Here is a 13,095-nt window from a genome sequence, read left to right on the forward strand (position 1 = left end):
ACAGCTCATCCGCACTGCCCGTGATGTGACGCGAGCGACGCAATCGATGAAATCTCATTAAAATACAAGTGTTTCAATGAGGACGTCCTGACCTACCACGAGCGACAACGCGTTGTGCAGCGACGTCGTCCACCCCTCCGGTTTTCGCTCACGGAGCCTCTATTTAAGCGAGGTTGCGCGGCAACGTCCATAGAGATGAATGGCCATGTCCCGCCCCCCAAACACTTTATATTATTATGTATTTATTTGATTGGTTCAGGCTACGTCGCAACTCAATGTCCGACGCTCCATATGCGGATAGTATTTCGCGGAACATCGCATCGCTCGCGGGCAGTGCGGATGAGGTGTAAGAGTCTAACGATACCATTAATATTAATGACATTAAGATTTAAAAATGAATTCTCCTTTAAAAAGATAGTTCTCATTGTGATACTGATAAATAAGAACTTAATGTTATGGTTCCACAGATCCAAGCTGTAGTTGCAAGGAGTTGCATTGGTGTGGACTGGCCTTTGGTCCACAGGGATGATAATGGCCTGCCGACAACTCTGACCATTGCATTAATTACTCCTGGTTGCTTGTTGCTTCAGGGGGAACTAGACCTTACCCGTTCGAAGATATGTGCTCCAAAATATGTGCAGAGTGTGGGTTGTGGGGAAAGTTACTGTGGTGCGTGCGTGAGAATATGTGGGAGCATCATAATATAAGGAGCAGCTCATGGAGGAGTGTATATTTATGATGCAAATAATTTAACAGCAAATTTAGGTGAATAGAAGTATGAATGCGCTTGCTCCACATAGTTTTTTCATACCCGTTGGAAGATGAGACACACATCAAACGCACCTGGTAAAAGCGAGAGAGAGAGAGAGAGAGAGAGAGAGAGAGAGAGAGAGAGAGAGAGAGAGAGAGAGAGAGAGAGAAAGAGAGAGAGAGAGAGAATGCACATTCCTAACTGTGAGAGAGGGGTGTGTGTGTGGGGCTACAGATCCCATGGCCTGGAGGAACGGACCGTAACCATGACAACAGGCAAAGAAAACGCTAATAAACAGCTTTAATTTGGGAGAAATGAAATTCGGGCTCCGTCACCGTTGGTATAATGCTAATGGCCAATACCATGTGAACTTTGGGATCAGTTGCTGAAGCGAGTGAATAGATAAACGTAGATAAGCGTGAGCGTTAGAGCGTTAGAGCGTGAGTGTGTGAGTGTGTGAGTGAGTGAGTGAGTTTGGTGGTTTATCTGATAGATAAGAGAAAATATACCTGGATGCCGTAGAGGAACTGCTCTGACTCATTCTCCCCGTCTGACTCCTCGTCCGTCCAGCACTGGCCTTTGATGTCCTGCAGGCGATACATTTAAAAGACCACCATTAGAGACCACCACTACTCCCCCCTCCCCCCCCACACACACACACACACACTCCTTTCATCTCGTATCGTTTCGGCTCATCTCATCTTTGTCTTGCTCAATGGCTTCAAACCAGTGCTTTTTATAGCATGTGAAGAGAGCTAGACAGGCGAGGGCATGATTTACTCCCAAAGCATTGGATTCTCTTACAATTAAGCACAGAAAAAGAATAGCAAATAAACTGTCTCAAAACAGCTGTCAATAAACTGTCAGTCAATTTCAGTTGGAAATGCACCATAGATTTGTATAAAAGGGACTTATTAGCAAAGGCCCCTAGATTGGAGTCAAAGTTAGTTTACTGTAAAGACTGATTAAAGTGGCTTTTAACAACATGAACCACAGCGTCCCTATTCTGAGGTGAACATTTGGCAAAAATAGCATATATACAAGCTTAAGACCCGTCGCAACTATTGCTATTTTACTATTTTTGCCAAATATGTTTGGTGTAGAGGGAAAATACTAGAGGACCTAGTATAGAGCCCTGACGGAGCCCAGCCAACAAGGTATATAGGGTGTGGTTGGTTTAGTGGTTAAAATGTCGTATTTTAACTATGTCTCTCTGATGTAGAGGTTTGCTAACTGATTTGGAGGTCTACCGCATGTCTGTGTGTGTGTGTGTGTGTGTGTGTGTGTGTGTGTGTGTGTGTGTGTGTGTGTGTGTGTGTGTGTGTGTGTGTGTGTGGGGGGGGGGGGGGGGGGGGGGGGGGGGGATATCTCAATCTATCTTTGCAATGCAATGCAACTGACTCCAGTCCAGTATTACATACAGTAGTAATGTGTGTTGTTCATAAGACTAGTAAGACCCAGAGCAGTGTATGGAGAGTGGCGTCACGCTTTGATCTCGCCGCAGACCGGAAGTGGCGTCACTGGAGCCTGGTGACATTCCTACAGCTCTTCAGCCCCGTCCACCTCCATTGTATTTCACTCGCTGGTAAGTAGACTAAATCACGTCTTTTTCACCCTTTTAACGCATTCACGGGGCCTCTCCAAGGTAGGCAACATTATTATTTCACGTAATCGGCTCTAGTTAATGTTTAATGTAAGAAATTTGACTTTATTGACTTTTAAATTTACTTAAATTAACTTGGAGAGGCCCGTCAATGCGTTAAAAGGGGGAAAAGACGTGATTTAGTCTACTTAGCAGCGAGTGAAAATGACTCGGTTACAACGGAGGTGGACGAGGCTGAAGAGCAGCAGGAATATCACCAGACTCCAGTAGGCTAAATAGTAACGTCACGTCCGTTTTCCACGCTTACAATGGGAGTCAACGTAAGTGTCATAACTCTCTCTATTTATATGACACTGGTAAGACCAACAGAAGGACAGTTTACCATCGGGTGTGTTGTTCATAAGACTCGCTCAGTGACGGTGGTTGGGCCTCTTCCTGCTGTCAGCCATGGCAGCTGAGCCCCCCAGGTAGAAAGCAGAGCCAATGGAGGAGGATTCGGTCCCCCTTTCTTCTCCGTCTCGAACGCTCCTCAAGATCCCAGAAAAACCTTGGGAAATATATAAACCAGGGTGTAAATAAAATAATGCATAAAAGTCTCATCTCTCACGAGCCGGGGGGGAAAGAAAACACAAAGAAGCAAAAAGCTGGTCTGTCCTCAAAGCAAAGTGCCACGTTCCTCCTTCCTTTCCCTTTAATCGCCTCGCACTCCACCTTGCCATGTATCCTAGCAACAGCCATCTCTGCCGTCTGTCAGAGTGGCATTAATCACAGCGGAGAGACTGTGTGTGTGGGTGAGAGAAAGAGGGAGAGAGAGAGAGAGAGAAAGAAAGAAAAAGAGTGAGAAAGAATAAAGCTGGGGAGAAAGAGAAAGAGAGAGTGAGAAAGAAAGGGAAAGAGTGAAAAAGAAAGAGAGAGGGAGAGAAAGAGGGGGGGGGGAGAGAGAGAGAGGTCTTTATTTGCTGCACCTTGTGTACCCAGGATGTTTTTCCACATTTCTCTCTGTACTTCACCTATTTATATCAAAGCACCTATAGACTAGAACACCTTGAGTCGCTGTGGGGAACAGCACATCTTCTCTGACGTGACCATGCTGCTGCTCCACTGCCATTTATGGATTAGGCCACATAAGATATAGTCACTGGATGGATATGGTCACTGTGGATGCTATTGATCAGTGATTCTCAAACCTTTTAGCTGGAGACCCAAAAGAGAAATTAGACATTTGCCAAACTGGTGAATCTGAAAATATTTTGTGCCAGGGGCCCCAAGAAAGGAAGATTTATGTTATAAAAATAAATAAACTATTCAAAATTTTTAACAGGCTCGCAGAGCAGCACGAATTGACGTGTGGTGAGCTTGTAGATCTGCTATTTTTGAATAGCCAACATATATAAATGGTAAAAATGATTGTGATGCTTTTAACTATTAACTACTGTTGCTGGGGACCCCCTGGAACCCTCTCTAGGACCCCACTTTGAGGACTACAGTTTTATTAGAAGAGACATTTTTTAAGAGATCTACAACAATTACCGGTAAATGGTGATGCTGCTGTTGTCTGATAATCTTGACAAAGAGAAAGATTGAAAAATAAGTTAATTTAACCATATTTGCATCCCTATTCTGGGCATGTCATAATAGTTGAAGACTGTGACAATTGGCAAACATTTGGCCAAAATGGCAGATTTACAAGCTCGTCGTTATACTTGGGTATAAAGCCGCAAGGGGACCACGGTCAACTGAAGTATATACTGTGATTGATTTATTGAATTATTAACAAGCTTGTTAACAATAAATCTAGTACAGTCAAAGGTTAAGCTAAAAGGATAACACAAAACGCCCCAGGGGCCTTGTATACATTGTGGTGGTCCATGTGAAGTAGGGATGGGACAATATGAGAGTTCATGTCACGATTATTGTGACCAAAGAAATTGCGATTTACAACATTATCGCGATAATCAAAATATCCCCAACATTCATTATCCTGGGACGGAACATTTGCCAAAAAATAGACAGCTCTACAAGCTCACAACGCATCGCAACGCGACGCGTTGTGAGCTTATAGATCGTCTATTTTTTTGGGGCAAATGGTAGAGAGTGAAACAAATACTTGGAAAGTTATTTCCAGGTCCGTTTTACCAATTATAGAGGGTTTAAATGCTAAAGCTCTGCAAATAAAAGGTGAATTGAGCCCAGTGCATGACGGAAGATAATTTCCCAATAAATTTAAATCTCCATGATACGATTATCCTGAGTGTTTTTTTTATCACGATAATAACGATTATCGTCCCATCCCTTATGTGAAGTGTAGGCCTACAAGTGAAATGTCACATGGTGCGTTGCAACAATGAAGGAGAACTACATGCAGCAGCAGCATCCCAGATGACACTGCGGCTACCTCCTGTATGCCTCCATCACACATGTAAACAAAGAGCAAGCACTGCAAACCCTGGAGAGGATCTACTGCATGAGTCACATCTCACTGGAATGAACAATACAATGCTATACTGTGTATAATATACTGTTCTATTGTTAGACAAGTGCTACATGTTTGTCATCGTGTTCTAGCACAGCACTCGCTGTGCTCGTAAACAAAAGCAAATACGGTGTACAGGCTAACACAGGCTCTGTTAGATGCACTGTAAGCCAATTATGACAACCCAATCATTATTTTTATTGCCTCCTTTGTCATCTACTGTATATGCTTGTCTGTCTCGCTCTTGTGCAGGACACTGTCCTTAGATCTGAGACATTTTATATTATAGATGTTGCACACCCAGACCTAATCTTTAGTTTGTACATATTTATATTGACTGCCTAGAATCATGTTCAGATTTTTGCTAGTCCGCTTCTTCACTTCTCTAAAGGGATTTAAATGTATGTAAAAGCCCTGCAGATCATTCTACATGCTGTCTGATCGTGTCCCCATCATCCATTCCACCTACACTGAGACCCAGTTCCTCTGCGCGGCGTCACGATCCTGCACCGCTCATCACCCATGTCTCCTCCACTCCACTGTTTGCCTGCTGGCCCGGCCATGTACCCCCCCCAAACCCCCCCCCCCCCTCGCCTCTTGTCGTCTCACATACCAATGGAGTCGGGAAAACGGAAACCCCTCTCCTCCCCAATAATCATTTAACGCACACTAATGCGGGCCAATTCGCCCTCCCCCATCCGCACATCCCCCCCCGCTCTAACACAACCCCCCCCCTCTCCCTCATCCTCATCCTCCAACCTCCATCCTCACCATCCACACTCACCTTTAACGAAGATGGAGAGAGAGAGAGAGAGAGAGGGGATGATGACGCTGTCCTTGCCTCTCTTGCCTCCTCCGTTTTCCTCACTCTTAAAGGGTGCACCTGCTTCTCTGTGCCTGTCGGTGGCCGCCGTTCTCTCTCCTCTGTAATGATGACAATGTGGAAAAATAAGCCCGTTTTTTTTAAAAGACAACTATACGGCTGTGAGGTGCGCCGGGGCCATCCCTTCCATTTTGATGCTGCCTGCCCGCCTGGCTCCGTCGGCGTGCTTGTCGGCGTATGTGTCTGACAGCGAGCCAGCTGGTGTATGTGTCTGTGTGTTTATCTATTGCAGATCTCTGCTCCCGACTGCTGTCTTATTTTTTTGCCTGACAACACTGAGGGTCCGGAGCATGCTCAGTGGGAGCAGGCAGCTTGGTCATGTGACCCTGCAGCTGACAGCACTGCTGCTGAGGAGAGGATCAGAGGCTGGAGAGAGAGAGAGGGAGAGAGAGAGAGAGAGAGAGAAGAATGGAGGAAAATGGCTCCACACTGTGTTGTGTGTGTGTGTGTGTGTGTGTGTGTGTGTGTGTGTGTGTGTGTGTGTGTGTGTGTGTGTGTGTGTGTGTGTGTGTGTGTGCGCGTGCGTGCGTGCGTGCGTATATGTATGTGTGTGTGTGTGTGTGTGGGGGGGGGGGCGTATTAGCTCTCATCCACATTTTGGTCTGAATAACAGAATTATGTAGATGGTTTGTGGTAAACATGATTTACAGGTTAAAAACATGATTACATTATAGGAAAATAAAAGCATATTAACTAACACATTATTAGCTCTCGTCCACTTTCTGGTCTGAATACCAGAATTCTGAGTAGAATAGATGTAATTTGTCCTAATCATACCTCAAAAATAAAAAATAAAAACGTGATTACATTATAGGAAAATACAAGCATGTCAACCAACCAACACATTTCACTAATATTGGGGGTGTTTTCGGATGTAAATACCGGTATCTGCCTTTGCAATGAGAGACAATAGTCGCCGGCAGCAGCCATGCATGCATGCATGCATGCAGGCTTTGATGCTAATCATGGACGCTGAGACCTAATGACCGGATGAATGGACAATGACCCAGGTGGCCTGACCTATGGATGGATTAATGGTCAGGTGTTGGGACAAATGTCCTGCTCAGTGGCGTGGCCTCCAGCTGCCAAACAACAGAGCACAATAAAAGAAACATCTCCCTGCGCTTCCCTGATGTGTTCTGGCAGGAGATACAAAGGCCAACTAAAGAGCAGTGACCCTGATAAAAAAAGGATTTTTGTCCTGAATTCAAATAAGGGGAGAATGTTTTAATGGCACATCAAAAGGAATTGTGCTGTCTCTTGAGCCAAATAGGTGTTCTTTGTTTCCAATTTGATTAGTTCTTACAGTTTAAATGTGTACGTGTATGTGTACGTGTGTTTGTGTTTGTGTTTGTGTTTGTGTTTGTGTTTGTGTTTGTGTGTGTGTGTGTGTGTGTGTGTGTGTGTGTGTGTGTGTGTGTGTGTGTGTGTGTGTGTGTGTGTGTGTGTGCGCGCGCGCGTACGTTCGTTTGTTCGTGCATGTGTGCGTGCATGCATGCGTGGGTTCTTTTTGCTGCCAACACAAGTGCAATTAGGCTTCAGGGGTAAACGGAAGTCTACATACTGATAGTAAATCCATTTGCCGGAGAATGAATAAGGAGACAGGGCATTTGTTCTGGTCAATTCAGTATCATCCTGTTTAAGCACTTCCAGGAAAATCTATTATTTATAATGCTGATCTTTTCTGCTACACATTTTTGTTTCTTTGTATGGTTTCATTATAATTTCTTTTATTCATTTTATTTATTGCGCAAAGCAGTTTGGAACACTGAACAGAGCTATGTAATAGCTGCTGTTAGGCAGAAACCTTGTATCTCCACATTTCATCTAATTACATTATTTTTTTATCTTTATTTTCATAAATTAATGCCCTGTTTTATAGTTTGTCGTACGAGCATAGTAGCAGTGAAATTCACCAATCTTTGGAACATTGAACAGGGCTACATATACCGTATAAATAAATGATGCACCAGTAGATAAGTTCAGTGTGCCGAGCACATTGTCTCCAGTTTGATTCTAACCCCAGATGACAGTAAAGTGACAATTTGATTACTTTTACAACCTTTTTAATATCGAAAAAAAAGCTATGAAATGAAAAAAGACCATTACTGCATCAACAAACTATACTATAAAAAACGGTCAAACACAAACATTGGCCAAATTGTCAAATTATATAAGAAAGAGGCAAGGATTGTGAAAAATGTTAGTCGACTACCTTTTTTCACTGATGAAAACGAAATAAAAACGAAGCTATGATGACTAAAACTAAGATAATAATATTAAGTCTTAATATTGACAATTGCATCAACAAATAAAGTAAAATTAAGAGATCCAGTAGAACTAAATGACAAGTAATTTCTTGTTTGGTTGTGTTCTGAAAATAGCAGATCTACAAGCTCTCAACACGTCACAACTGTGAGCTTTTAGATCGGCTATTTTCAGTGTAAAATATGCCATTACGACGCCATCAAGGCCTGCCAAAATACATTTTTGTCGCAAAATCAACTGTAGATAGTCGACTTAAAGGTAGGGTAGGTGATTTCACTTAAGTTCCAATCATGATCAAGTGGGGGCAGGCCTTGGTGTGCGTAAGGCCCACCCTCACTCGACCATGATTGGAGGAAGGCCCCACTCTATCCTATTGGAGGAAAACTTGTAACCCAACAGTTTGAAACTTTTTTCTCCTCACAAGAGATAAGGCTACAGTCCAAATATGGACCAAACACACAATAGTAACTAGTAATATCAGAACATAGACCCATTTTGTTATTATTTGAATTAAATGAAATCACTCACCCTACCTTTAAGGCCTTTCTGTAAAAAATGTTAATGTTATTTTGATTGCATGTTGTTTAGACACACAGACAGATGCTCGGTTCATTGTTAACCTGGTATCTTACAGTAGCCACTATATTGTTCTCTCTGCACTCTACTTTTACTACTACTACATTTTACATTGTTGACTAGAGTTCATGTTTACTCTATCTGCTATTATGACCTCGTACTTGGAAGTCACTCTGGATAAGAGTAGCCTGGAATCATTTCCAATTTCGGGGTTCCGGTTCAGGAGCGGAAACAGCCTACGTTATGTTGTAGTCCTCAAAGGACTACGCTTTGGCCGGAAAGATCAAACCGGAAACAGTTTTAACCCCAAATAAATCACCGCGCTCAAGGCATAATTTTAGAGCCTACCCAATAAAACCCTTGATGCCGCGTAGTTTTGCTTTTGGAAAAAAGTGACTGGAAAGAATACACTAGGCTACAAGAGCATTTAAATAGGGATTGGGGAAACAAACGGAGGGGACCAAAACTCCCTGTTTCCAGTTTAGGCCACACCTAGACTGGATCAAATGGCCTGTTGTAAACGAATACCAGGCTTTCCTCCGAGGTGGAAAGACTGGTGATGCGAGATTAGGATAAGGGAGTCTTGCTTATTAATGCCTAAATTGTAATTGTAATTGTTAATATATTTATTATGAAGACCTTAACGGTATGTTGCCTCATCTCCCTCAATCATCATTGACCAACTCACTTCTACTGTATGCTGCAGTATTATATTATTATGAACACCTTTATTATAGTTAATATTGTGTTTAAAATGTATATAATAGCCTACTAATTAATACAAAAATCTATATTCCATCATTCCAAAACATTGCTCAGCAGTGGTTAAGTGGACAGTCTAGTCAGCATACGTCCGTGGGATTTACGTAGCACAGGATCTTCCCAGGGTATCATACTCTCCCATAAGGAGACACTAATAGACAGTGACAGCCAGGGCCGTGAATCAGCGACTAGGGTGATTGGACGGTGCATTTGTCCCTCACCTGTGCTAGGAGGAGGTGTGTGTCCGTTGGCTGACCAGGGGTTTCACAGCAGGAGTAGCAGAACCGGACGCACGCCACGCAGCGGCTGGCATCCAGTGACTCAAGATGGGTACCGGCAGCAGTGGAGGCACACAAAATGTTATGATAAGGTGAGGGGAACTAAAAAGGAGAAGGTCCTGATGGCTTGCATCGTGGGTTGGGAAAAGTAGGCCTACGGAGACACAGAAAATCAATGAATGAAGTTTTGCAAAAGGAAATCAATTCACGCAACCATGTGTCCATTGTATTTCCTTTTACAAGAACACATGCAGAAAACAGGCATGTCTGTGTGTACACTGCAGTACACCCAATGCATTGGTATTTTAATATAGCCTATGAGTTATATTCCCCAACTTGTCTCTGAGCCGAGTAGGTATGATACTTTACAGTGTCGTTTGCAGACTGCCAGGAGGCTAATCATCTGGACATGTTTGAAAACTTGAGATTTGGATTGCATGGCTGTAGCAGAATGTCTTTCTGTCTGTCTGTGGTAGAAGCCAGGTTTAGATACTTGTGTCTGCCATATAATATCTCTGGCAGAGGTAGAGCTGATTAGCACAACAAGGGACTTATCCTGCTGAGCTGTAGAGCATAGTAGATCACATTGTCTGTCTCCCGTGCACTGTGCAGTGCACACTGTGCAAGTTGTGTGCTGAATGAAATGTGTGGAATGCTTTTGCTACATTATACAACTAACATTTCTAAATCTCGGCTGATTATCACAGTAATAGAAACTAAACATGGTGAGGTAATATAGCAATACAGTACATATACAGCACTTGAAATTATGCTAATAGAACCGTTACTTTTATTACAAATTACTAAACACCTGGCAAAAATGTCAAGTCTAGTTCACAGAATAGAGACCATTATAAACAATACAATAATAAATCAGTCAATTCATTGGCTGTTATGTTGTTCAATCTCCCCGTCCTTAAGTTCTCACGTGATATCTATAATAATATTGTACATTATTATATTATAATAGTATATATTATTATGATTATTATTATTATATAAGTCAATGGAAGAATTATTCACAGCTGTTGTTATATATATTTTCACCACCAGAGGGAGCTGTTGTTTGCAAGATTTTCACGTTTACTTTGAGTGTTTGGTTTGGACCATTGGTTTTGGACTAACATCTAAATAAATATAACCATGTTTTACTTTTGACGTGAGAAGTGGCACTTGTGACATACCGTACATTACCCGACCGACTGGAACATGCAAACATAATAATGTGACTGATTCTGACGTTCTTTCGACGCTGAATTAAAGAAGAACCTGTTTCCTTGTTTGTTTTTAAAAACTCCTTATTGCACGAGAAAGTAACGAACGGGATGCTTCGATTGTAGCGTAGCAACTGTCCATTTCACATCGACACACACCCATCTTTGATCAAACAATTATAAAATTGTAAAAGTATACAAATTTGGTGTCAATATTGTCAATTATCTAAATAAAATGTATCCCATAGGCCGGAGGGGTGGTCGCTAGTTGGTTGTCTGGCAACCGTTGATGATGCAGGCAGGGTGTCAAGACTCTACTTTACAACCCTCATTTTGACGAGGTAGGCTAGATATGTTTTTTTTTTTTTTTTTTTTTTTTTTTTATAAACTGCTAATCATAACACAAACGATACAAATTAAGACATGTGTTTTTTTCCTTCATTGTCGTAAGCATGCATGCTGATAAGTGATAATTACCATAGTGGTGTATGTCATGTGTTCTCACTTCTCAACTCAGCTGTTATCCTTTCGGCCGGGTGATGGGATCTTTCTCAGGCTCAAGAGTCTGGTGTTGCCAGATTTTGCAGGAGAAATAAGCAAAAGACCCAAAGAAGCGACTATAGCCAGGTTCTCAAACTTTTTGGGCCTCAGTACAACCTTTTCCTGATTGCTGAATCCAAGTAGACCAATACCACCTTTAATTGACACCAACATTTTGATAGAAAATACTGACAATGTCAGTATTTTCTAACCATTACCATGACAATGTCAGTATTTTTTAATCAAAATGTTGTTGTTGTCGATTAAACTTTTGTCAGTCTGACATCAAAAGTCCAGTTTTCACGTACATATGCTGACAATATGTTGTGCTAGTCAAAATTCCTACTTAATTTGTTTTAAAGCTTTATGGAGCAGCACATTCACATACATTTGTGATTTGTCAATGTGTTATCATTAAACATAAAAGTAAATATTTCCATTTTCATTTTCTCTCAAGTACCCCCTGTAATACCACTTGATCCTACATCGGCTATTATTTGACTTTATTATTATTTGAAGCCCACAATGCTTTGCGATGTGACGTGTTGTAGATCTGTAGAGTCCGAGTCGAGTCTCGAGTCTGAGTCGAGTCGAGTATAGGGGTCCCTGGCACAAAATAATTTCAGACGGGGGTCCACGGCCAAATACATGTTAATTTGGCATGAAAATGTTTGAGAAGCACTGGTTTAAACGGTATCAGGAAGAGTGGGCAACAAAACATTCTGGGCACTGCATGGGAAAACTGGGCACCTACTAGGAAGAGTTGTTTGCAAGATTGGGCACATGGGAGATCTGGGCACCAAAACAGAGTGGGGACCAGGAGATCTGGGGGGCACCTCGGAAGAGTGGGCGCTAGGGAAATGTGGGAAGTCTGGGCACCAAAACAGAGTGGGCACCAGACCCTGGAAGGCACTAGGGAAATTTGGCACCTGGGAAATCGGGGCACCAAAACAGGAATTTTAGGGTTCATATCCATGTCATGTAATGTCATCAGTGGTGGAAAATTGAGGTATTTCCAAATTTCAGTACTTTTGCTTGTACTCCAATACACCTCAGAGGTAAATATTGTACTTTTTACTCCACTACAATTATTTGAAAACTTTAGTTACTATACTTTGAAGTAACTAGTAATTAAAACGTACCAGCACTCTAATACTTTGGCTAGTTGAATAGCCAAAGTCACAATAGTCGCAAAGCGATTTTCAAAAGATTATTGAACTTGTGAAATGGGACATTCTGCACAAGTAGTATTTTTACTTTTGGTATTTTAAGTAACCAATATTTTGCTGCCAATACTTATGCACTTTTACTCAAGTAATGTTTTATACCGGAGTACTTCTTCCACCACTGCATGTCATGTCATGTCATGTCATGTCATGTCATGTCATGTCATGTCATGTCATGTCATGTCATGTCATGTCATGTCATGTCCCACAGTCCCGCATCTACTAATATTTACAGAACAAGAAATGATGGTGTCCTTTTATATCAGCTTGCACCTTGTGGGCTTGCCTTACATGGAACAGTTTGGTGGCCTTGTGGAATCCACTGGGAACTGAATTCCGTCTTACCATTTATATTATAATAATATAAATTGTAAGATATAATAATATCTAATAATGTATAAATTCACACTTGTCTCCTGCTTTTTAACCATAATATGGTAGAAATTCATGAGATTTTGGCATTCTGGATGACATCGTCTGACTATATGTAGACCAGCTTTGCAAGTTGGTCCTAAATGGAT

General features: G+C 41.9%; 1 protein-coding gene across 1 annotated transcript in view; it reads right to left on the bottom strand.

The window, feature by feature from the left end:
- The window catches only part of LOC308288651 (protein mono-ADP-ribosyltransferase PARP6), a gene marked incomplete at both ends in the record, with an annotated part of 51,290 nt that overhangs the window by 32,742 nt on the left and 5,453 nt on the right, over window positions 1–13,095 (bottom strand). The window contains one exon of the mRNA XM_080730122.1: window positions 1,261–1,338. Coding sequence (XP_080586248.1) covers window positions 1,261–1,338 — 78 coding nt within the window. The remainder of the gene's footprint in view (window positions 1–1,260; window positions 1,339–13,095) is intronic.

Source organism: Nannobrachium achirus, assembly GCF_963921795.1.
Source record: "Nannobrachium achirus genome assembly, chromosome: 7".
In the NCBI taxonomy this organism is placed as follows: Eukaryota; Metazoa; Chordata; class Actinopteri; order Myctophiformes; family Myctophidae; genus Nannobrachium; species Nannobrachium achirus.